This window comes from Pygocentrus nattereri, chromosome 18 (genome assembly GCF_015220715.1).
Source record: "Pygocentrus nattereri isolate fPygNat1 chromosome 18, fPygNat1.pri, whole genome shotgun sequence".
Classification (NCBI taxonomy): Eukaryota; Metazoa; Chordata; class Actinopteri; order Characiformes; family Serrasalmidae; genus Pygocentrus; species Pygocentrus nattereri.
The window spans coordinates 23,237,369-23,263,714 of record NC_051228.1 but is presented as its reverse complement, the minus strand read 5'-3'; the positions used below and the strand labels follow the sequence as shown (position 1 = coordinate 23,263,714).

Sequence of the window (26,346 nt, the reverse complement as noted above, 5' to 3'; positions counted from 1 at the left end):
TTAAAAGTTGCCTGCATTTTCTGCTACTGTTTTGAGAACACCAGCAGTTTTATTGCTAGATTGGCCATTTCCCTCTTCAGCAAGAGCTTTTTTAGAGCTACACATCCTTTCAGACCCATAGCGCTGAGTTGTCTTTTCACAGTGGAAGGATGGACAGAAACGCCTGTGGATTTTTCCAGATCTGAAGTAGCTTGATTTTCTCCTCTCTCTCAAAGACGTAAGCTTTAAGTGTTGTTTATCTGTCTACCATGTCGGTTGTTAGGAGTCCAATTTTGGAAACTGCAGTTTTGGATTTAATGAGAGTAAATTAAATCAAATAGTTTTACAAAGAAGTATAGCTCATTAAAAGGAAATGTTACTTTGAAAGATGCAATCTCTTTAGTGACAATCACAAATATGTTCTTTAAAAAATGATCTGTATCCTAAAATGTATGGCTACATGAATAAACGTAACAAGTCAAGACAATTCAACACTCATCAATGCCTTGAAAAAATGTTTGAAAAACACTATAACAAAATGATTCTGATATTATTGTGGATCGGTAGCTACTCTTAACAGGGCTTTGCCATGACATGGTGTTATTATTAGTTATTATTTTTATTATTGCCCTATAATCCAACATTACTGTATCCTCATTAGTGTTTTTATTAATAATTTACATTTCTAAAATTTATTTTGATTTTCTCTCTTTGTGCATCATAAAACTCCCTTTCTGTGCCCTTGTAAAAAGTGCCGTAGGTCAGAGAGTTCAGTGAGGGCTGAGAGGGAGAGGAAGTGACCGGCAGCCTGTTGCCTGGTAAATGGGCTTGGTTAAGTGCTGTTTTCCTGAGTCTGCGCATTGTGCTGTGTTCTAATGGACACAGCCTCAGAGCAGGTCCCTAGAGAGGTACTAACACAAAAGACAATACAACAACCATGCTTCTTGGAAATAGAACTAAAGAGAATGTAAAACTTGGTGTATTCTCCTGTACACTGTTTTACTGTATTTTTACATTTATCCTGCGCTATGATTCAATTCCGCATTTGATAATGCTAAAGAACAACACCTCTGGTAGCTTTGAAGGGTTTACCACCCAACCTAAAAAAAAAATCTAGGGGATACAATGGAAATGTGAAGTGGCCTTAGAAAACAATAAATCTGTTATCATATTAGTCTACCACTAGGCTTAACACCAATTAATCACATTACTAAATATATATTAAAATGTGGATCCCTGGACCTACATGTATTAATATAAAGGATAAACTGAAATTAAAATAGACATAATAATTTGCACTGGTTATTCAGCCACTAAGCCAATTAAACTTGTGGTGAAAATGAAGAATCTATAGTCACAACAATAGAAAAATATTCTTCATACACACATTATACACACAACTACATTTATGCTTCAAAAACAAGCCAGACGTTGATTTGGAAAAGGAAATATTTACTATGGTGACAGATAGTGCTTCTGATCTGATCTAGAAATTAGGTATACACCACAGTGAGAGCCTCTTAGCAGGTAACACAATAGATAACACTATTTTATTTAAGGCCTTATGTCGTAGCTTAATACTAGCAAACCTTAGCCAGCGGAACAGCATCTGTGACAACAGGGAGATCACCACATTCACCACACCACCACCTTAGCTATCGCAGTGGTTACAGTTAATGATGTCTGACCAAAGAGGTCTGTTAAAAGGGACACAACACAAAAAATCTCCCAAGGCAAGTTAAATTTATTGTTATTAAAAAATTACTACCCAGCGTAATGAAATAACACATGCACTGTTTTACTGGCAAAGATAAATTTTGCTCACATTGCCTTCAGACAGGTGATTAAAGTAAATGTGACAGTGTTGTTTTACCAGTAAAGGGCAGGGATGAAAGCATCCACGCACACAGGCTGCTGCTTCATGCTTGCTCACACTAACACTCTGTTCTCCAGCTTCCACACTTTTATAATAGCTGCCTTGTGAGTCTTCCCTCTTTTCATTCTCTCTCTCTTTGCCCTGGGACACTACAGCCAAATGGACAGAGGAGTGGGGCAAACGAAACACAAGCTGATGTTTCTCTGGATGAAAAGGCACAGAGAGGAAGAGGGTGGGATGGAGAGAGAGCGAGCGAGAGAGAGAGAGACTCTGAGGGAGCAAAAGCCCTTTTCTCCATACAGAACAGCCAGTCAGCTGGGCATCCCCATGGCAACCTCACATGTGACCATTCACAAACGCAATGCCAGCAGCTGCATTTCTCAGCTCTGAATGCTACCTGGCAAAGCAGAGCTGGTCAGCCCAATCAGGAGATTTGCAGAGCAACAGCAACTTGGAAAACTAAGCAAACTGGAACTAAAAAGAAGAAATGAAAAAAAGGGTAAATTCAATTTGAGCACAATTTACTTGAAACAGAAAAATAAAGGAAAAATACTTGCGAGAAAATGCAAGTTTGCTTTTGCTCATTTTAGTAGTGTGAATTCTAAATGATTATCACCAGTGTTGTTGAAATCACCATCAATAATTGAAAGAGACTTTGTGACCAATACCATATCGATAAGCCATGGTTAATGTCGTGCCTGATTATCACCGCTGATAACCAATACTTTGTCACTGTGGCCAATACCACTACAAGTAACAACAATAAATATCACTGTCACCTATAATAATAGTATTAATAACCAATAAATAATGTTATCGAGGTAGATATTACTATAAAATAACCACAAACAGTGTAATTGTGGGCAATGCAACGACTGGTAACTCATAATTAAGCCCACTGCAGCCCAAACTACTATAAATGACCCATAATAAAGGCTACTGTGGATGATGCCAATATCAATAACAGATAAATGTCATTTTGCCCACTACCAATATCCAATACCTAATGTCACTGCATCCGAAACCAACATCAAAACCAATAATTTGTGTTTTCACTGGTGACTAATGACTGTAATTCAAATATCAGACCTATAATAAAAAAAAATAAAAATAATAATAAAAAAAGACACTTTTGTTTATTAGCCAACAATATAACAGCTGCTTACATATATGTATTCCCCCTCAATATCTATATAGCTAGTCAGACTGTTGGCCTGTCTGTTTCTCTGTTTCTGTTTCTCTCTCTCGGCAGATTTCTATCTTTATTTTGCCCCTTGGCACAACTCCCTCTGTGATATTGCTGTTGCTGTGAGGGAGAGAGTCAGTCAGCTGAGCCCCACAACGCACTGTCACACAGTAGCACAAAACAGACATGAGAGAAACTCCCCCATCATCACCACCACCACCACAATCATCACACACAGGAGAGGAGTTTAGCTGAAGACAACAGACAGATAGGCATAAACAGATAGAGGAAAAAAAAAGAGAGACGGACAGATATACAAATATTATATACAATTCAGAACAATACATTACACTACACTGTTGCATCCCTAATAGATAGACAGACGACAAACAGACAGAGACAGATAAGGACAGAATAAGACAGGCCACTGTTTCTAACTTATTCAAGCTCAGCTTTTGTACAACTCTGTTTCCAAAAAAAGTTTGTAAATAAAAAAATAAAATGTTGTGATCTTCAATTATTTAAACCCTATATTTAACCACAAATAATACTAAAGCAACATACCAACTCTTGAATCCGAGTCATTTCATTGCTTTACAAAAAATATTTGCCCATTTTGAATTTGATGCAAGCAACATATTTCAAGAAAGTTAGGATGGGGCAGGTTTAGCTCTGCATCACCACTTTGTTTTACCAATACTCTGTAAGCATTTAGGAACTAAGGGGCCAACTAAAGTAGTTTTGAAAGTGAAATGTTCTCTCATTCTTGCTTGATATAGGATTTCAGCTGCTCAACAGTTCAGGGTCTCCTTTTGTTGCAGTTTTTGTTTCATAATAGACCAAATGTTTTCAGTGGGTGACCTGTCTGGACTGCAGGCAGGTCAGTTTAGCACCATGACTCTTTTACTACAGAGACATGTTGTAATACATGCAGAATGTGGTTTGGCTTTGCTGGTGGTTTACTGAAATAAGCAAGATCTTCCCTGAAAAAGACATTGTCTAGATGGCAACATATGTTGCTCCGAAACCTATATATCATTCAGCTTTAATGGTGCCTTCACAGATATGCAAGTTAGGCATGCCACATGTACTGATGCACCCTCATACCAACACACATGCCGGCTTTTGAACTGAAAATGAATTTCTAATTTCGATTTGTCAGACCACAGAACACTTTTCCACTATGCCTTTGTCCATCTTAAAAGAGCTTGGGCCCAGAGAAGGCAGCAGTGTTTTTAGATCATGTTTATACTGTATATGGTGTCTTCTTTGAATGGTAGAGTTTCAACTTGCATTTGTTGATGCAGCAATGAACTGTGTTCACAGACAGTGGTTTTCAGAAGTGTCTTTGAGCCCATGCAGTGATTTACACTACAGAATCATTTCTGTATTTAATGCAGTGTTGTCTGAGGCCAGCCAATACTGGTTTTTGGCCTTGTCCCTTACAGAGATTTCTCTGGATTGTCTGAATCTTTCAATGATATTATGTATCATAGATGATGAAATCTCCAAGTTCTTTGCTACTTTATTTTGATAAATGTTATTTTTTTAATTGCTGTACTACTTGCCCATGCAGTCATTCACAGATTGTGTGCCCCTCCCCATCTTTACTTCTGAGAGACTCAGCCTCTCTGGGATGCTCTTCTTATGGCCAGTCATGTTATTGACCTGTTGTCAATTAACCTGATTTGTTGTGTTCCACCAGGTGCTTTTTTAGCATTACACAACTTGTCACCTGTTCCAACATCAAAGTTGACGGCATAAAATTTAATATAAACTCTTTTTTAAAATTCTCATTTATCACATTTGATATGTTGTCTTTGTACTACTTTCAATTAAACAAATGTCAATGATTTGCTCATTATTTCATTCTGTTTTAATTTACATTTTGCACATCATCCCAACTTTTTTTGTAAACAGGGTTGTTTATATAACAATAACTGGCCACTCACTGTGTTTTAACTTTGTGGCTGCCTGTGTGATTATTAACTCTACACCCTGAGTGTTACATAACATGGCTCTGGTTTGGCTCACAGTTATATGCCAGGCAGGAGATTGCTTATTTAAGAAGTTCTCTACAATCACCTCGCCATCACACTTTAATATAAAGCCAGGCACATTTCTGAACAGGCCATCCAAATCACAGGCCATAAAATACCACACGCTACACAGACATTTGGCCAAAAAAATCATTTAACTAGCTGCGATTTTAAAAACCAGTGAAGGCCAGGGGACTGGGCAGCTTTCTATGTGAATCCTCAGAGAATCCGTAGCTTGCTGAATAGATTAGAAACATCTGGATCAGTCCCGCTGGGCTCATGGCTGCCCCCGCCCCCCCAACCCCGGGTCTTCTCTTCCTGCCTCATCACACGACAGCATACAAAATAAAGTACTTGGCAAACCAAGAAAACACTCACCAACATCTAAACAGGGACAGTTGGCTTTTAAAGGTTTGGAATAATACACTTGCACAACATAAGCACCTAGTAATTGTATTGAAAATTTTGAAAATGGTAGACAAGATTAATCAACCCAGTGTTTGGAAATGTTGGGGAAAAAACATTCAAAATTGTTGACTGTAGATTTTTAGATTCAACAGGTGTGCAGAGTAGCCTAAACTCCAGGAAAAGTACTTTAACAAGAGAAAGGATGTCTTACTGCAGTGAACCTCCAACCAACATCTTTTAGCATAGAAAGACCCAACAAAACAATATCACTGCACTGTAATAATGAGTCTGCTGTGATTCTTAAAGATGTGTGATATGCAGAGTATTGTGATATGACATACTGTAGCATCTAGTGATTTTTCACTTTTTACTGCAAATTATTCAATCAAAAGAAAACTTTTATTATGTGAAGTTTACACTTTGCTCAGCTCACAAAACATAAGACCAATCAATATTTTAAAAATTAGGTTGTCCTTAAATTTACATATTCAGAGCATGCACAACTTTGCTTTGACATTCAAAATGCTTTTTATGCAGTGTTGTACTGTTATCCTGTGTACAGGTCAATTATGACACTATCATAATCATGACCAATTATACTATGCTTTTCTGAGTATATCATGAATATCATCAGTATGAGAACATTGAACAACTGTGAATGTGTTCACTATGCTGTCAAAGCAAAGGGTAATCGATTACTTTAACAATGGGTTTCATCATAGGCCTGGGAGACTTTATCAGATATCGTTGATTATGGATAAGTAATCTGATGACCATTAAACATTTTGTAAACATGACAGTAAATTTCTGTTAAAACAGTGTGCAGACATAAACAGAGAAAAACTGTTGGTGTGCAAGAGAGAAAGAAATAGAGAAAGCAAGAGAGAGAGAGATCAGTTAGTTTTCACTGCAACACTAGCATTACCACATGACTTTTTCACCTTCTGCTTATTTTACTTTATGTTACACTTAGCACATTGAACTGAAAATAAATGCTGACCTGCTATGGAACTTCAGCTTGCTTCAGTGTGACTTGCTGCAGCAAAAAAAATTAAAGCTAAAGTGACTGGGTTTTACTGTAGAGCAGCTATCTCAAACCTGGAGAAAGTTCTTCTGATCCCTGCCTACGGGCAGGAAATGTAATCAGAAAAAGGTATTTAAAAATATTAAATACTATGTACACGTAATATTTTATTCAATTTTCATTGCTCAGAACAAAATCTTGTACCTCCATTTTTGTCGTTTTTCAGTTTTCAGTGACATAATTTGAAAGTACCTGTTGTCCTAAACATTGTGTGAACATTTCGTGATGAATGAACTCTTATCTAGGGGCAGTCGTGGGCTGGAGGTTAGGGAACCGGCCCTGTGACCAGAAGGTTGCCGGTTCAATCCCCAGTGCCGACAGCCCATGATTGAGGTGTCCTTGAGCAAGACACCTAACCCCCAATTGCTCCCTGGATGCCGTGGAAAGGCTGCCCACCACTCTGGGGGCTCACTGCCCCTAGCGTGTATGTGGTGTTTCACTTCATGGATGGGTTAAATGCGGAGGTGGAATTTCACAAAATCCCACAAAAAAATTCTATTTTTGTGGGATTAAAAAAGTATCACTTAACAGGTACCACAACATGGAAAATTCACCTCCACATTGAACCCATTCAGGCAGTAAACCCTCCCCAATGAGCCCAAATTAATTGAAAAAGAAGTATGGTTAATTGTAAAGTTCTCATTTTGGAGACTTGAGGTTTAAAAGGCTATGGAAGAGTAAGCATTATTGGTGGTCATCTGAATTAGGAATTATGTTTGTGGTCATTTCTGTTGTAACGACAATTATAAAACGGATAGTTCTGGTTCTAAAATCTGATTGGCTGAGCCGCTATCAAAGCTTTTGTAAAAACCACCGCACAGCAACTGAACACTATATTACTCCATCTCGAAAAACCTTTGTGCTGTTAATGAAAAAATCTCGACTCCAATGCTGCTCACATGGACCGCCAAGTGTATTGATGTTTAAACTGTTTAAACTGGGGCGGCTTCTTAACCAAAACTAGGCTTATCAGCTAGCTAACAGGCTAATTATTAATATCAGTCTTGAATTAAAGCCTTTACAATATGATTCCCTGCTCACACATTGTTTCAGTCAGAAGTAGAATTAAAAGTTGGGCTGAATCTCAAACGGCTCCGTGCTCCCTAAATAGTGCAATAAGTTTTGAAATTCTAGCCAATTCTACAGCCAAGTAGCATATCATTAATTTTGGGGGAAGTCGTGGGCTGGAGGTTAGGGAACTGGCCCTGTGATCAGAAGGTCGCCGGTTCGATCACCGGCAGTCCATGACTGAGGTGTCCTTGAGCAAGACAAATAACCCCCAATTGCTCCCTGGGCACTGTGGATAGGGCTGCCCACCGCCCCGGGCAAGTGTGCTCACTGCCCCCTAGTGTGTGTGTTCACTAGTGTGTATGTGGTGTTTCACTTCACGGATGGGTTAAATGCGGAGGTGGAATTTCCCCGGTTGTGGGATTAAAAAAGTATCACTTAACTTATTTATAGGTATGGATGTAACAGTCATGGTCACCTGGCAACAATACAGTATTCCAAAGAAACTGCATTCCTTACTGCAATACCTGTCTGTTATTATTAAACATTATTTGAATAAATTTTTTATATTTTATGTTGGCTGCCATTTTTTTAAAAAATGTACTTCACTAAAGGCCATGTGATAAAATTAAAGCAATGCACAGCTTTGGTGAAGTAGTTTTCAAAACATGATGGATTACTCAGTCAGAGCTGCCAAGTTCTACATTTTTGTTAGAGCAAGATTTCACTGCACTGGACTATGGCCAATTTTTGGTGGTGGGTGTGGCCACAAAAGTAGGTGGCATGGGGTTGAAGAGGTTAGGCAATCTGGGTTTCTTTGCTTTTTTTTTTTTTAATTACTTAATATCTTAGCTGCTCATTGATCCCATCTACACAGCAGTGCTACTCTTTATCCTCACTATGGTAGGTTTCAAATACACCATCACTGCACGAGAGCTGTTTGGATCCACAGCATTCTTTAGGAAACCAGACATTTTTAATTTAATTTTCCAGCCTCTTAAACTCCATCTCAGACATTACAAAAAAGCTGAATCAGTATCAGATCTTTTCCCATGCTCAACCATGACCCCTTTCCACATCAGCACTACATATGCATTCAACAAACAGCCACTCGTTTTTAAAATATATAATTTTTATTAACTTCTCTATCTCCACCTAAATGGTCACCCTACTCTCACTAGGGCCGAATACAGTTCAACTACAGAAAATAAAGAATATAGACAAATTAAGAAGAGCCTGTTACTGGTAACCGTCTAATTCCTCAGCTTGTTGCACTTCATACAATATGAATTTCAAAGCTAACAGCTACACAGTAAAAATGAGCGAGAATAGGCTACTTTTAATTGTTTATGTAAAACTGGTTAGACTGTAGGTTTGATTAATATGCAATTATTTTGCTACAAACATACATCATTTATTCAAGTACTGTTTTGTCATTGATTATGTTTAGTTAACTGACCAAGTCGGTTATTTACCTTTTAATTTTCTGTCAGTTCTCACAAGTTAGGGCTGTTTGGGTTAGGGACGCTGGGTTAGGGACGCTGTCTGACACACAAGTGCAATACGAGACGTAAGCGCACCTCACAAGTGACTGGACAAACATCTGTCATTGGTTTACTGTTGCTATGGATACCAGTCCCGCCCCCACTGATCTAAAGCACATGCAGACTGTCAATGATGACGGCTCATCTTCTGAATTCAAGTAAACCTCCGCTGACAACCTGGAGTGATTGTAGTCAGTAAAGCTGAAGTAGCGGGACACTTTACAAGCATTCAGGTTCATCGGTAGGTTGTTTTGCGGAGGGACGTAAAAATACATACGAGAGGTCACGTGTGGCACAAGAGCACGAGATTAGACATAAACGTGCGCATCTCATGGCCAATTTGTGAGAGTAGGCAGCCCAGTCAATTATATTATTTAATGTGGTTTCATTAAAAATTGTCATGAAAACTATTCACGTTCAAAAAAAACAAACACCCAAAATAGAACAGAAAGTAAGTCAGAGCTGCAGCAGACCACATGTGTTTGGGGAGGGTCTGCTGGGAGAGGATATAATCGATTACCACAATTTTTTAACTTGAAAATATAAGGATAATTATCTTTAGGTATCTCCCAGGCCTAATCCACACACATAAAATGTAAGTTAGTGTAACAATACTGTTTTAAAACTAAAAAAAATATTATAATAAAATAATTGTAATATTATACTGAACCAATTTTTTCCCCACCTCATACAATGTCAAATACAATTAATACAGAAAACAGACTACAGAAAAACACTAGACTGTAAATTAAATAAACTATGCAGCACAACAGACAATAAATACACAGCAGCAGAGAGTAAGATGAAAGAAAAACACCTGTTAGTACTCAGCAGCAACAACTGAGAACGGACAACAGTAGCCCTTATTCTCACCAACAGATATGACAGGATCGAACTTATATGCAAATTATTTCAGAACTTCTACCACAACCAAGCCATGTGAGTGGTTATTATAAGAGCCACTGCGCACTGCCAGAAGTCTTTACAAGACTACTAAATAAATGAGCATGATATTGTCAAAGAGCGGGTGTGTACAACACCAAAGCAACAGCCCATTATGCCATTACCTTCCAGCTTGGCAAAAATAATATTCACCAAGTGTACAGGACCATTGTATCAAAAAAACAGGTCAAGCAGGCTGTTAAACAGGTCTACTTTGTTTTGTACCAATAACAAATGACAAGATTAGACTTTATAACAGTCAGCTGATTACTGCACATATGGCAGTTACTTTTAGAATGAGTCACAGCATGATGGGTAATGATGGTGAAATACAATGCAGCTCCAGCATTCACAGCCTACAGTAAAGGTGTAACAATTTAAACACAGTAGCAAAAAAAAGAAATAAAAATGAAGGTTCAAAACAGTGTACAGAACTGTAAACTGTATGACCGATACACTCCTCTGTTTTTTCTGGGCATCTCTGTAGTCACACCTGCATTATTATCTCTGGCCTAAAATTTATATCACTGTATGATTAAAATTTGTGGTGGTTTTAGTATATATATTATAGCATATATTCAAATAAAACCATGTGAGATGCTTAAGTAAGCTTATTTTTGTAGGTCAACAGTGGCTTATTTATCTGAGATGTCTCTTTTTTTTTTTTTAAAAAAAGGATTAATAAGAAGCATTTTTAACAACCAGAGTAAATCTAAAATAGCAAAAACTAAACGGACCATATCTACAGACACTACAGGTGCAACAAATAATCGACGACCAGATTAAGTGCCGTTTGTTACGAATTTAACTGTTAGTTAGTTGGTGACATCACCTGGTTTTCGCTCTGACTCTGAATGCTCTGACATGTAAGCATTACCGTCAGAATGAACAATAACATAACAGCCACACCTTCACAACCAAAATCCTCCAAAGTGTGAGCACTTTGCTTTAATTTTGACCAAAAACGTGATGAACTGCAAATACTAAATTTACCATCTTAAATGTTGCGTCATTGTCATGGTGATGTTTACGGTAGGGCTGCAACAAAGGACTAATCTGACAGTTGAATAACCTATCGATTACTGAAACGAATAAACAATTATTCAGAACACGAATCACTACATTCCCAAATAACTTCTGTAGCTATTAGCCTTTAAATTTAGCTTGAGGTTGTTTAATGTATTTGCTAACTAACAATGACAACAGTATGGATGAATAACATTCAAGAATTCACTGTTCTGATGAACTTTCCTGCCAACACAAAATAAAAAAAATAAAAACTCCAATATATTTTTACTGTCAATATTTATAACCAAGGTTGCGCAATGAAGCAGCAATAAAATCCATCCATCCATCCATTTTCTAAGCCGCTTCTCCGTCAGGCTCGCGGTGGGATGCTGGAGCCTATCCCAGCAGTCTTCAGGCGGAAGGCAGGATACACCCTGGACAGGTTGCCAGTCCATCGCAGGGCAGACAGACAGACAGAGACAGTCACTCACACACTCACACCTAGGGGCAATTTAGCACGTCCAATTGGCCTGACTGCATGTCTTTAGACTGTGGGAGGAAACCGGAGAACCCAGAGGAAACCCACGCAGACACGGGGAGAACATGCAAACTCCACACAGAGAGGACCCTGGCCGCCCGGCCGGGGAATCGAACGCAGGCCCTCCTGGCCGCCCCAGCAATAAAATAACAAAGCTAAATCATTTTCCTTTAATCAAGTAAATAAAAAATAAATCTAAATTTAAATGTTACATTTAAACAGTCCGTTCTGCTGTCTGTCTACACTATGCTGAAACAAAATTTTACAGGTCTTTAATGAAAGAGTCAGCATCTCTCCATGCTCCTGTAAGAGTCTCGCACTCCTCTGAGAGTGGATATTCACCGCTGCCAAGAAGACGTGCTCTGATGGAGTGGATGGGAAAGTGTGGCAAACTTCTCTATGAACAGTTAAATTTGAACGATTTTCTGCAAACGCTTAATTTCAATGGTAACCATTTGTCCAGCAACTCTGTGTTCATGGAGAACTACCTCCTTAAACGCTATGCGGAGGGGACAGAAGTAAAAAAATATAATATAATATATTAATTAGAGCGAACGCTTTGTAGCTTGTGCGCACGTTTCTTTAATTCATGGTCACGATTTCTTAAATCATTCCCTCATTTTCTTTTAAACGTGAGCACGTTTTCTTTGCTTTAGCCGAATGCACAAGTTTAGAGAACACTAAAGAATTTGATATTTTCTAAATAACGAAAAAAACTACAGTTGCACAGAATGGACTATCCTTGCTGTCTTCTTTATTTCTTCTGAATTTCTGCAGATGGTTTAATTCATATGATCAAGGGAAAACTGTAGTTTTCTTATTCTTATTGCTGCTACTTATCCTTGTTTTTGGTTTTAAATTTTAGCCAACAATACATATTTTATTTATCTTTTGAATCAGCAGTAAAGTTCATTAAAAGATGTAACTTTGAATGAAGTATTCATCTTTATTGTATTTACTGTTAGTTTGAACATGCCTAAAACACCTTTAAGCTATACTTAAAAGCCAATAGTGAAATAAGATCTATTGATTAATTGTAATAATCTGTATAGTCAATTATTCATTTCAACAATAGATTATTCTACTATCAAAAAAGTCGTTAGTTGCAGCCTTGGTCAACTGTGCTTTCTAAAACTAGCTATGCAGGCCAGGCAAAAAGGGCTACGGTGTTTCCTATCTGAAGAAGTTGGCTTCTTATTCAGCAGCTTTTTGTCCGAAAAAGAATTTCTTAATTCCTGTAACATTCGTGCCGCTGACTGTCAGACACTTCTGGAATTTACAAAATATTACAGTCAGTCATGCTTCTGTACCAGCTGGTCCACAGCTCATTTCATACACAAGTCTACAACCGTCTGCGGCTGACAGAGTTACGCAGCTTCTCAGGCAAATCGAGAACAGACAGCCTGGTGTCTATGTTAGGCTAAGACTAACTCCAAACTCTGCGGCCATGGCCTCAAATTAGTCTACTTCAAATGCAACAGAGCGGACAGCAGCAGGGGATTGAGGGTCTGCTGCTTTTAGATTTTTATTAGAAACATGACTGACACATTCCTGACTCAGTCACTCAGCTAAACGGGATAACTTTAGTGTGGTTTACACCATTTGTACGTCACATTATCTGCACATATTTACAGCTTACCTATATAACAGTTAGGACAAAAATACCTTAGGAAAAATGTCAACCAGTATGTCAAATGCATCAGTATATCACCCACTACTACTCTGTGGGTCATGCCCTGCGGTTAACAGAAACGTTCCAAGGCTGATACGAATCTGTAATCTGAATCACAGGTTGCTTAGCAGTCAAAATATGAATTGCTGCTCACACAATGAAAGAAAGCCAACACTCCTGCATATTTAACTGACACATGTAAGTCTACTACTACACTTCACGCCATTGCATACCAACGCCAGCAACTCCGTTAAAAAACTCTTAACTACCACACGGGACAAAGCTTACTGGTTTGGGTGATTGCCAGTCTTATGTTCTCAGCTCAGTGTACAGTTAGTCAGCTTGCACGTAGCAATACTAATATTTTGACTCCTTAGATACCTTGTAATTCAGAGTATTCAGGGACGCTCAGTGGAAAAATGCATGCATGGCTTTTTACGGTTTTATTTTTTAATTTTTAAGCAATATTACTGATATTTCAACAATGCCAATTATTTTCCCCATAAAGAAATCTGCTAAAACCAGGAGATTATTAAGTATTCAAGATGCCAACTAAATAATGGCGCAGGCCTTGGAGGCCTATAATCAAAACATCCTATCAGAATAAAGTGGGCAAAGAGTGGGCAGGGCTAATGTTACGCACACATCCACGCTGAAGCTTTTTTCTGAAGTCACAGAAATGACCTCTTCCAAGGGTTGTGGTTATTTGTATGTTTAAGCGATATACACTCACCGGCCACTTTATTAGGTACAATAAAGGTTAGGTACCTAACCTATTAGGTACCTGTTCAATTGCTTGTTAACACAAATAGTTAATCAGCCACTCAATGCATTTAGGCATGTAGAGGTGATCGAGACAACTTGCTGAAGTGCAAACCGAGCATCAGAATGGGGAAGAAAGGTGATTTAATTGACTTTGAACGTCGCACGGTTATTGGTGCCACACAAGCTGGTCTGAGTTTTTCAGAATTTCAGTATTTCAGAGTATTTCACGCACAGCCATCTCTGGGGTTTACAGACAATGGTCCGAAAAATAGAAAATATCCAGTGAGCGGCAGTTGTGTGGACAAAAATGCCTTGTTTATGTGAGAGGTCAGAGGAGAATGGGCAGACTGGTTGGAGATGATAGAAAGGCAACAGTAACTCAAATAACCACTTGTTACAACACGCCGGACCTTGAAGAAGATGGGCTACAGCAGCAGAAGACCACACCAGGTGCCACTCCTGTCAGCTGAGAACAGGAAACTGAGACTACAATTCGCACAGGCTCACCAAAATTGGACAACAGAAGATTGGAAAAATGTTGCCTGGTCTGACGAGTCTCGATTTCAACTGCAACATTCAGGTGGTCGGGTCAGAATTTGGTGTAAACAACATGAAAGCATGGATCCATCCTGCGTTGTGTCACTGGTTCAGGCTGGTGGTGGAGGTGTAATGGTGTGGGGGATAGTTTCTTATCACACTTTGGGCCCCTTAGTACCAATTGAGCATTGTTTAAATGCCGCAGCCTACCTGAGTATTGTTGCTGACCATGTCCATCCTTTTATGACCACAGTGTACCCATCTTCTGATGGCTACTTCCAGCACGATAATGCACCATGTCACAAAGCTCATATGATCTCAAACTGGTTTCCTGAACATGACAATGAGTTCACTGCACTCCAGTGGCCTCCACAGTCACCAGATCTCAATCCAATAGAGCACCTTTGGGATGTGGTGGAACGGGAGATTCACATCATAGACAAATCTGGAGCAACTGCGTGATGCTATCATATCAATATAGACCAAAATCTCTGAGGAATGTTTCCAACACCTTGTTGAAAGTATGCCACGAAGAAATAAGGCAGTTCTAAAGGCAAAAGGGGGGTCCAACCTTTTAATAGCCAGGTGTACCTAATAAAGCGGCCAGTTAGTGTACATTAAATTAGTTTTGGTGAGAAACAAAATGGACAGTCTGAGTGGAAAAAAGGTAATATTTTGTTTTCATCTGTTTTTCTCTTATCAAAGAAAGGAAGTTATGAAGAGCAGAGGATACACACTGTGTTTTTATCCATTTGGAAGCATTGAATCGCACAGCATCTAGTCACTGTCAAAACAAAATAGGTACCTCCAAAAAAAGGTACCTTTACATACAAAGGGCAAAAATGTCAATGTAAATTAATGTAACAAGATTTTCTGAAAGCGTTAATTTGCTCACACATCTTTTCACTTACAGCTTACATTAAAAATACTTCAGCCATTGGTGTTCATGGGCGACTGCTGAATAAATGATATAACCAGCTTACAATAAATTTACAATGACTTTTTTTAAAGACACACCCCTAACTCTTATAGAAAAATCTGAGTTTCCTACAAGTATTACAACTCGGTGGGGGCGTTCATGTGCACTCATTTTTTGTAGGTGTCATAAGCAAAAACAATGTGCATACAGCAAACATACTGTATAATTATAGCCTTGCAGAGTCAAGACATTAACATGTAAAATATCGGAAGTCAACCCTTGACCTGAGAATGGAGAACCATAGCGAACCTGAAAACGTCTGCATCGTTACATCCCTCATATACAGAGAACATACGTGAAACCTTTCACAACGACATCTGTTAAAAACAGCTGGGTGGATAACACATGGGTTAAACTCTTATTCTGTCCCTGCAGCGCCAGCCTGATACTGTAGCTCGCAGCTGCGAAGTAATGATCCAATCACACCGTATGAAACAGTTCTCAGAAAGCAGATGAGACTCAGAAGCTACAGCCATTTATGGTGCTGTGAGGTGCGGTCAGCGCTGCATGGCCATGCCCATGCAACATGCAAGGCTAGGGGAATGAACCTACAGACTGTTTTGCTGTTAAAATGCGGGCATGACAGTCTGCGTTGTGTCCCCATTCTCACTGAAAATCACCATATGTGGCTTTTTATGAATGTTATTAGCACATTATCTCGAAGGTTGGGGTGGGTTTTAACCATGCCTTCATGTGGGCTACCATAGAGGAACCAAATTTCATTAGTATCAAAATAGCCTGGCCTTTTAACTCGCTAATATATCAATCGACACTCTGCAAAAACAGACTCCCAACACACGACAAAGTGTCCGGTCTAAAAACTAAAGCCACTAAAGCGTTTAACTGGCGGCTAGCGGCTAACATAACATTGCTAGCTAAGCTAAAACTACCCGGCTAGCGAGTGTGATTTGACGAGGCTGAAGTTGGCTCTCTAACCGCCAGCTTCTCGCTCGATTTTTTCGTTCCACCTTAAATGGTGCAGCAGTTACATCCTGGTGCCAGCCACCACAAAGTAACTGCTGCACCATTTAAGGTGGAACGGATACATTCATACGAGAAGCTGGCGAATAAGCAGCTGACTTCTGCTTCGAGCTAGCAAGTGTGTTTTGCAGAATGGAGATTTATAAACACGCACAAAACGGACAGCAGCAGCTCATTTACATAACAAACGCCACTGCCCATCTGAATCACGTCCAGACCTCAAATATTCGCGTGTTATCTGGTAAAGAATAAAGCAGAAAGAGCGCTCCTCGGCCCAGACTGAGTGCTGCTGGCTGCCTGTATGGCTGCTAATGCTAGCAAGCTAACACAATATAACGTTAACTACATTATCGCTCACCACTCACATACAGTCAGTAACAGAGCTCGGAATACTTACGGGCGCAGCACAGCGCGGACTACATCTAAAAGAAATATGCACAAAACCAACCTGCCCAAATGTCCTACCTGTTTCAAGAGAAGAGGGTTTATATATTTTTATTCCGGAGAAATTTGACATAACATCGCCCAGCTTTAGCAGCAGAACCGCCGTAAACACAAACAGCGGAACCTGCACGTACTGCGCATGCGCAGCTCTACGAGCGTTGTGCGCTCTCATGCTTTTTTTTTTTTTTTTTTAGTTTTTTTTCGTAATTATGGAAACTACGGAACCCATAAGCTGACATGGTGGGTTTTTGAATATTTTTATAATTGTCCACTAATTAATATATTGAGGTAATTCATACAATTTCTCAAAACCTATGACCTAAATATAGTAATTTGTGGCCTTAATATTGTAAATTGTAGCCTCAGTATAGTCATTTGTGCTGTCAGTGTAGTAAACTGTGACTGCATTACACTAACCAGTGGCCTCAATGGAGAAAATTGTGGCCTCATTATACTAATTTGTGGCCTTAATGTAGTAAAATGTGGGCTCTATATAGTCATTTGTGCTTTCAATATAGTAAATTGTGACTGCAATATACTATTTTGGGCCTCAATGTAGTAAATTGTGGCCTCAATACAGCAAATTGCGGTCTCAATTTTGTAAATTGTGGCCTCAGTATAGTAATTTGTGTCCTGAATACAGCAACCTGTGGCCTCATTATACTAATGTGTGGCCTGAATGCAGTACAATGTGTGCTCTCAATATAGCAGATTGTGATCGCAATATACTAATTAGTAGCCTCAATTTAGTAAATTGTGGCCTCATAATAGTGAGCTGTGGCTTCAGTATAGTTACTTGTGTCGTCAATATAGTAAATTGTGACTGTAATATACTTTTCTGGGCCTCAATGTAGTAAATTGTAGTCTCAATATAGTTAATTGTGGCCTCAGTATAGTAATTTGTGGTCTCAATACAGCAACTTGTGGCATCAATATATTAATGCATGGCCACACCTTAATAAAAATAATCACGATGTCACCTTAACAGCCCCCCTAGGATTCCACAATTCATCCACAATTATGTAAAACAATATAAACATCAGTCTGGAACGGTACAAAGCTATTCAGGTGAGGAAAAAAAAGAATAAAGCATTTTCACAAGTTATATCAAGCTATGTCACTAGTAGAAGTTATATTTTAATGTATAATTTTAGTTCTCAATATTTAGAATGGTCAAGTCAAAGCTAATTTTTTTCTTCTAGAAAGTGAGTTATCATGTTATTAATTAAAATGCTAATTTATAACTGGGGATGCCCTGCGATGGACTGGCGACCTGTCCAGGGTGTATCCTGCCTTTCGCCCGAAGACTGCTGGGATAGGCTCCAGCACCCCCCCACAACCCTGACGGAGAAGCGGCTTAGAAAATGTATGGACGGATGGATGGATATAACTGGGGATTACAGCTAAACGTTTTTTGCACTTCTCAATTCAGGGATTTTTTAGGACTATAAGTGCAACTGCTCAAACACTTTTTACAGTCGAGTCCAGGTGGGGAACCTGTAATGTGAACATTAAGGTCAACATTCATTTTCGTTCTACTAAAAAAAACAAAACCTAGGTTAATGTCAGATTTTCTCAATACATAAAAATAAATGAAAAAATATTATGAATAATATGTTTTCCCACAATAAGAGAGCAGAAATAAAGGCCCATACTGTTATTTTTTTATTGAAGCTTTTCCCAGTTAATAGTCGAGGAGTCTTAAGACCATTTTACACTCTCAAAAAGTGTCACAAATATTGCAGCAGATTACGTTCCTCTGTACTGAAATTTGCATATTATTGCACAATGCAATAGGGTAGTGTCCCAGGCTTACTTCCCCACACAGAGAGGTTTAGTGATGTGATCTATCTCATAACACAGGAAATTGTACTGGAGCTTTGATTTCGTCTCTATTACAGCGAACAGATTAAACAACAGTCTCAGGGTTCTTTATTGTGGTAGTGATGGGAACCAGGAGGCACAATGTCTACAACACAAATAGCCATTTTACTTATTATCCAAAACCACCAGTGACCCTCCACCTGCATTTTGACTTTTTATATGCTGATTATGGTAAAACAGTGATAAGTCTGAAACTGTTTTTTTTGGGGTGGACCATTTTGTCTTCATCACGAATAATTTCAAAAATATCCATTCTCACCAGACAGCGCATTCGTATCTCTCAGGGCCTAAAATTCTTCAGATGTCTGGTTGATATCACCATCACTGTGGCCAGTTCTGACTCACATTTCTCTACAATGGAGCATTTCTCACCAAACCACTCTGAATGACTATTCAGGTAACAAAAAGTAGTGGAATTGCCCTTTAACAGCACAGTTTCGGACGGTTATCACACTTGTCAGAATAATATGTGGTCAGTGTAAAAGGACAAATTTAACCAAAATCTTGGTTAAGATCACATTCTGCTGAGCTCAGCCATGCAGATATGCTAGTGCTTGTATTAAACCTTGCTATACATGATGTCTAGGAATTTATCCTAATAAGGGTGACAAAATGTTTTAAATAAATAAATACAAACTCTCCGAGCCGGCCATGTTGTGCCAGTCATTTCATGACCTTATTTTTTTCCCTTAAAAGTGCACCAGCCACGCACAACATAGTACAGATCCCCGCTGGTGACATCCTGTATAAATAAAAATAATGCATGACCATGACTTAGTGAAGTGTGGGAACAAGATCCTAATGCGTGACCACAACTCTGTAAGCCGTGATCTCATTCGCACACCTTAGTAAGTTGTGGCCATGATTTAGGATGTTGTTCCCCCGCGTTAATAAGGCATGGCCACACATTTTTATTTATACAGGAGGTCATCAGCAGGGCTCTGTAACATAGCATTTCATTAAACACTGCTAACTTGAAATCTCTAGGGTGACCGACTGGTGCAGTGGGTAGTGCTATTGCCCCCTGACTGGGCAACCAGGGTCCTTTCTGTATGGAGTTTGCATGTTGTCACCATGTCTGTCTTGAAATCTATTTTATGCGTCTACCCTGTGACTGGTAACCTACCCAACGACCGCTCCAGCACAGCCACAGACCCAGAAGAAAAAAAAACAAAAAACATTATCATAAGAAAACCTCCAAAACGGTAACTTTACAGAGGGGGGAAAACCCTACTTTACTTTTAATGCAAGTCAATGGGACCAGACTTTTTTTCATGATATTCTGGGCCATTTATTTTGGTTCATTATTCATGAAATTTACACACAATATAAAGAACAAGACATTTTAAACTGAAAAACTACATAAATGGAGATGCGCCTTCTTCCAACAGCAGCGTTAAGTAGTTTAGATAGTGTGTGTGAGAGACAATGCTAACTTCAGTTAGCACGTCTATGATTATGGCTAGGTTATGTTTAACACTTTCCCTGCCTGTGTTAATAAAAATAAAAAGTAATAAATAAAAAGTGGTAGCTAATTGGGAGCTGAAAATCGAATCACCTAATCAATAATGTACTGGGGTACGCTAGTAGTACAGCCCCAAAAACAAGACTTCACCATTAATGTCAATGCTTTTGGTCAGTGAGTCAGGACTTGGTCCATATCAATCCTGAAGGCACAGTAACAAAACCTTGCCTCCTAAATAATAATGAAAAAAGTTGGGAAATAGACATGCAGAAATAAATGGTGAATTAGGTACATAAACATGAATGATAAGTTGACTGCAGTGGGGACTCAAGCAGGGAAAAGAGGCTAAAACATTACATTTTGGTATTTTAACTGGTGACCATGTAAAGCAGCTTACTGAAGGCCACTGCCTACAACATTCTTCCTTTTTGAACATGCTGGTTTATTGAGCTGCATTTGCAGTTCCACAATCCTCCACCAGACGGCTCTACATGAGAAGAGGCAAAAAGGAGGCGAGTCATGAAATGAAGAAACCGTTTTTATTACCTCAGCATGCAGTTACACATCATGATCTCAAAGTCATCATCATGTCATCAGCTCGCTCGGTACAGTGGAGCAGACCTTAGCCAAGGTATGAAAAGCAAGAACGGGGGAGGAAAAAAAAGAATAAAATAACATTAAGAATCCACTCTGCAGCGGCTACAGGTCCATATATGTATCAAACTCAAGCCTGCCTTCCATGGCCAGAAGCAGTTCAGTGGTACTTTCAAAATCAAACACATTAAAAGTTTCAGTTCATATTTCATCAAAAGATAGTCCTAAACCTTTAGAATCTCTCTGATAAATATTCTCTCATATTTAAATATAGTTGATTATCATAAAACTGTGCAGTTAAGTCCATCTAACGATGGCTCTGGCTGTATAAACTGACAGATGTGTACCATCTTGTATTACATTTACAATTAAATCGAACAATAGATTTGCAAAGGAAATGTCTAATACAGACGTAAAATATTCAAAAAACATCAGCTCCTTTTTCACGGTCGTACATATGACAAGCAAGCATATTTATCATTATGACCAAAGCCTGCCGAGTTATTGCAGCGAAACAAATTTTTAAAATTCAAAATACAAAAGAATGACATTTCCAGTGGAAAGAGCAGGGAAGGTGTTCAAAGATCTCCTAAGAAAACAGAATTAAGTGCTGCAGGCAGATAAAAGGCCAAGCGAGGCCTTGTGGCAGGCATGTGCAAGACACCACCAGCAAGGGGCAGTAGAATCACAACTATACAATCACACCAACTCATCTGCCAACTATACACATACTTCACACATACTTCTTCAAAATGTAATAGCATCATGCAAGTGCAACCCAAAGCTGAGGGCAATCCAGCTCTAAAACTAAGAAAGCAATCTGCCGTGTAAGGCTTTGTGAATCTGAACAAAGTGTGGATCAGGGAATATAAAATGCTTCCAACATTTGAGCTGAATAGGCCGGTCTAAAAACAAAACTATGCCTGTTCCAAAACCCCAAAGACATACACTGGAATCAGAAGAAACCAGACATTAAAAGCAATATATATCTAACTGAGAAAAGTAGAATTCCACTAGTTTTCCAAAATTTGTTCATAATTCGATTGTCGAGAAATTGGTTATTCATTGTGGTCTGATGTAAAATGCTTCATTGTGGAGATGTACTTCACCATAAACAAACTATTAGTTTTAAACCAAAACCTTCTCAAAACCACCATAAATCATTCAGCATATTCATAACATGGTTCTGGCTCACTGAACAAATCTCTAGAACAGAGCATTTCACATCAAACTGCACTGAATGACTTTGTTTACATCTTAAGCATTTAATAACACTCAAGTTCCCATTTAAAGCACACTTGCATTCAAATTAATCAGTGCAGAAGTTGTAATCAGTAGCTTTGCCACATCTCTTCCCTATGAGGAACAAGGAAGAACGGCGGCTATAAAAACAAAAATAAGTGCACCTGATTTTCAGAAGGAACTGTGAAAACAGCTTGGCTGGGAATACATTCATATTTCAGCTATAAATTCTTTTCTTTTTCCACGTCACATTTTAATCAGCATCTTTAATGACGCTTGGTAAGAACTGCTTGGTAAGTGTGTCAGGACAAAACACAAGAACCTTGCAATTACGGGTGATTATGCGACAGAGTCTTCTCTGCACCACTCATACCACAGTTTGGACAGTCAAGAAATGATAAGACATCTGGCTGAACACACAAACACTAAAATGGTTTGTGGCTCGGATAGAAAATTTGTATCTTATGGAGGTTCTTTAAACTGGCAAGCAAAGCTGAGATAGTAAATTCCATACACTGCAGTTAAATGTGAAGTCCTGGACCATGAGTAAAGCACACTAGAGAATTAAACCTAAAACAAACTTCTACAAAGGACACTGTTTCAGCAATATATGGCTCATTATCTACACTAAAACTAAATTTAGTGTACTAAATACACTAAATACTTCTATTAGATTATACAGAAACCATTTGCATGTCTAGTAAAATAATTTATCAACAATGCAGCAAAATTAAACAACCACGAGTGTTGCATTTCTATTTTTCTTGACTATATTAGTTAAACCACCAACAATAAAACTAATAAGCAATGGTATGGTATCACAGTATTGCAGAATAGACAACATATCACCAGCTCTACATACAGGTTTCAAGAACCTCTACATAATTGTTCTTTACACTTGCAGTCCCTTGACCAAAATAGTCCTTGAAAGGTTTTTTTTTGGGAAGTGGTTCTCAAAATCGTCCTTAGGGACCCCATGGCTTGGGCTACATTGGTTTTAGTATAGATAACAATGTTTATACTTTAATTTTGGTACTGATTCCTGAACAATCCTTTCATCAGTGCCTTATTTTTATTCATTTTTAAACAAATATTTTCGAAACTAGAATGAGGTGCTGAATATGGAGATATCGCAGACTTATCAAGAAGCATGGACATCAGTAACATCCACAATTCAGCCAATCAACAGCCTTGATTTGGGAACAAGAACACTTATCCACTCACAGATGCTAAGATTGTGGGTAACACTGGTCCTTCGTAGATTTCATAAGACTAGCAGTAACACTTCAACACATCAGTGAAGTAGGAGCAGTACAGCATCTGAATAAACTGAAGTAAATATCCTGAAACTATTCTGTTGATATTACTTACATTAGGTAGATGTATTGTTAATGTTACTTCCACTACACAAAACAACCCCACCCAGCCTTACCCAACCCCAACCCCAATCTCAACCCAAAATCTAATCCTAACCCTCCTATGTTTTTGACATGTTGCCAAGAGTTTGTTGAGTGTTTAACACAAAAAGACCACTCAAAATAGTGTCACCAGATCGTCTACTGGACTAATGCGGTACAGAAACTCAGTACTGAACAACAATTTTGCAGTATTCTATAGCACTGAATTAATTCCATAAAGCTCCTGAAAGCTTTTTCTTCAATGCAGGACTCAGACCACCAACATCGTTTCAGCCTGTGATGGACAGTCATTTTAAACAGGTAAGCAGAAAACCTGCAGTAAGTATGAAGGTTGACAAAGCTGCTTAGTTTGCTTTCTACTGACCAAATGACCAACGTGGAAGAAGAAAAAAAAAAAAAAAAAGGTTCCTGATACAAAATACTCGACAAACAACTTCACGGAAGTTAGCGATGTTTCATTCGAACGAAGAAAACAAACAAACTAAAGATGCATCTGAGAGAAGGCGACAGTACAGCAGCTGGTGCACAACCTGAAACAATAACACACAGACACTAGACTAGGAAGACCACTGTGAGAAGCCTGAACACTTAGTGCTTTGACACAGGCAGAAAATGGGGAACTAGAAGGAAAAACAGGAAAATTAAAGTGCCAAGTTCTGTGTACTGTTAACACAACAGCCTATTCTCAAGCAAAACAATGCTTCTAGTATTTAGAACTAGGCAACAATAACTTCCTGTGGTGGGTTTCTTTATAAGAAGTAATACTGGCTCATCAGTAGTTGGGGTTAGATTTGTATGCAGCGTTAAAATCAAGGCATTGCAAAAGCGGAAGAAGTTACTCGGGTCATGATGGTCACTGCACACATTAATGCTGCCGTATTACAATATCTGATGTCGCACAGCCCCAAAAACAAAGACAAAAGTTGGCCTGAATGAAGATGGCAACAAAATATACTGTACACTTCCAAGGCTCATATTATGCAATAAATGGGTTCATTGCAAAACGCATAATGAACAAAAAGCACACATTACATTTCATGCATGTTAATTCAGTGGCTAATACTGCACTGTGACACACAATGTACAGTATTTACTGAGCACCTGGCTTATTCCTCATACATACATACATACTGTAAACATGGCATCATATCTAAAGGAACCTGCAGGCAGGAACTGTATATTAGTCTTTATGCAGTACATTTAAGTTATCAGCAAGAACCTATGTTTTACTACTGAGCTGTCGCGCAAGGTTAATGCAGCCTTTCAGTGGCTAAAGAGCGGCACCGGTCAGGAATTAGATTGGGTGACACAGACAGCTTGGTGACCTGAGATGGGGTTGTAAACGTAAACACTTTTGCATAAGTGATAAATGAAGAGAAGAAGGAGAGTGTGTAACCGCTAGCCCCAGGTAGCTCTTATGAAGAGAATTTGAAGAAAGAAAAAAAAAACATTGGGTTTTTGAATACTATTTTTATCCTCAAACATAGTTACGGAAAACCCTGGAAACACCAATTTTCTCCAAAGAATACCAACACACTGCAGTAGTGTGCCATTTAAACTTCTGAATCCCCAAACTTCTCCTTGGGAATCAATAAATCTGTCATTTATTTGGTTCTATTCCTGAACCTACTGAAGCTACCTGCTCAGAGAACAACTGTGGTTGCTGGAGAATGTGGAGCTGGTGTGAAAAGGGCTTTTAAAACAAAAAACTGACAGCTTGAGCTGTGATCTAAATATTACAGAGGCCTCATGGCATGACCCTTTGGATCCAGAGGGCGTCTGGAGATGAGGAGAGCTAGGTTCCTCTCAGCTCCCATTCAGAAGCATCTCTTTGCTCAGGCCGGGTCCTGCTGCCAGGTCCACAGGCCGTGCTAGGCTGGACTTCATCGCCAGACCTCCGACACCAAGGCCTCCGGAACTTAGGCCCCCAGGGGAGAGAGACTTCCTGCAAGAGACACAGTACAGTATTACTGATACACTCTGGCCAAAAAAAAAAAAAAAAAAAAAAAAGGGGGGGGGGGCACTTCTCCACTGAACATCAAAGCAGCCATACAGTTGTATACAGAAGTCTACACACCCTCTGGTGAATGTTAAAATCTTAAAGGGAACCAACTTTAATGTGCCAATGTTCTGCAAATTCTCTATTTGTAACGTTCATATCTCTGGTACTGGTATTGTCTTAGCTGATTTCCAAGGGAAAAAATACATTAAAAAAAAAAAAAAAAGCAAACACAAAGTCTACATTTGTATAGGTGCACCCAAACTACTGACTACAACTGTAAACTCTTCATATAAATAAAGGCCCAATCCCATTTCACCCCTCACCCCTACAATGTAGCCCTTAGCCCTCTGTTTTGCACGTTCATACCAAAGGCAACAGGGTTATGAGAACAAAAAAAAGAAAAAAAGCTGGCTGTACAAGCTTTCAAAGAAACCCACAGATATACGTTTTTCCCCATTAAAGTTACAATAACCATCGTGCTACCTTAGTTTTATGTCGCTTCCATTTATGATGGTGTCCGTCTTTTCCATAACAAGCATTAAAAATATTAATTAAAAAAACAATAGTATGCTCATATAGCTAGCGAGCTAAATGACCTATTCCACCTTAAACAGTCCAGTGGTATTGACACGAAGCAACAGAATGTAATTGCTGCTCCTTTTAAAATGGAACAGCAAAATTCAAACAAGAGGCTGGTGAATAGCTGACTTCAGCTTTATATCACCGAAGAATTACAGGTGGGTGATCAATA

General features: G+C 38.8%; 2 protein-coding genes across 6 annotated transcripts in view; both read right to left on the bottom strand.

Annotated features, from left to right (window-relative positions):
* Positions 1–17,120, bottom strand: part of LOC108433542 (rab GTPase-activating protein 1) — a 136,017-nt gene extending 118,897 nt beyond the window's left edge. For 2 of the 3 annotated variants that reach the window (XM_017708173.2, XM_017708175.2), the window contains exon 1: positions 17,012–17,120. The gene's annotated coding sequence lies outside the window, so the exon portion shown is untranslated. The remainder of the gene's footprint in view (positions 1–17,011) is intronic. The other variant, XM_037546999.1, reaches the window with a different exon arrangement.
* Positions 17,121–20,859: 3,739 nt separating this feature from the next.
* The window catches only part of rc3h2 (ring finger and CCCH-type domains 2), a 39,977-nt gene continuing 34,490 nt past the window's right edge, over positions 20,860–26,346 (bottom strand). For all 3 annotated transcript variants that reach the window (XM_017708171.2, XM_017708170.2, XM_017708172.2), the window contains exon 19: positions 20,860–25,538. In XM_017708171.2, the coding sequence (XP_017563660.2) occupies positions 25,400–25,538 (139 nt within the window). In that variant the 3' untranslated portion in view covers positions 20,860–25,399. The remainder of the gene's footprint in view (positions 25,539–26,346) is intronic.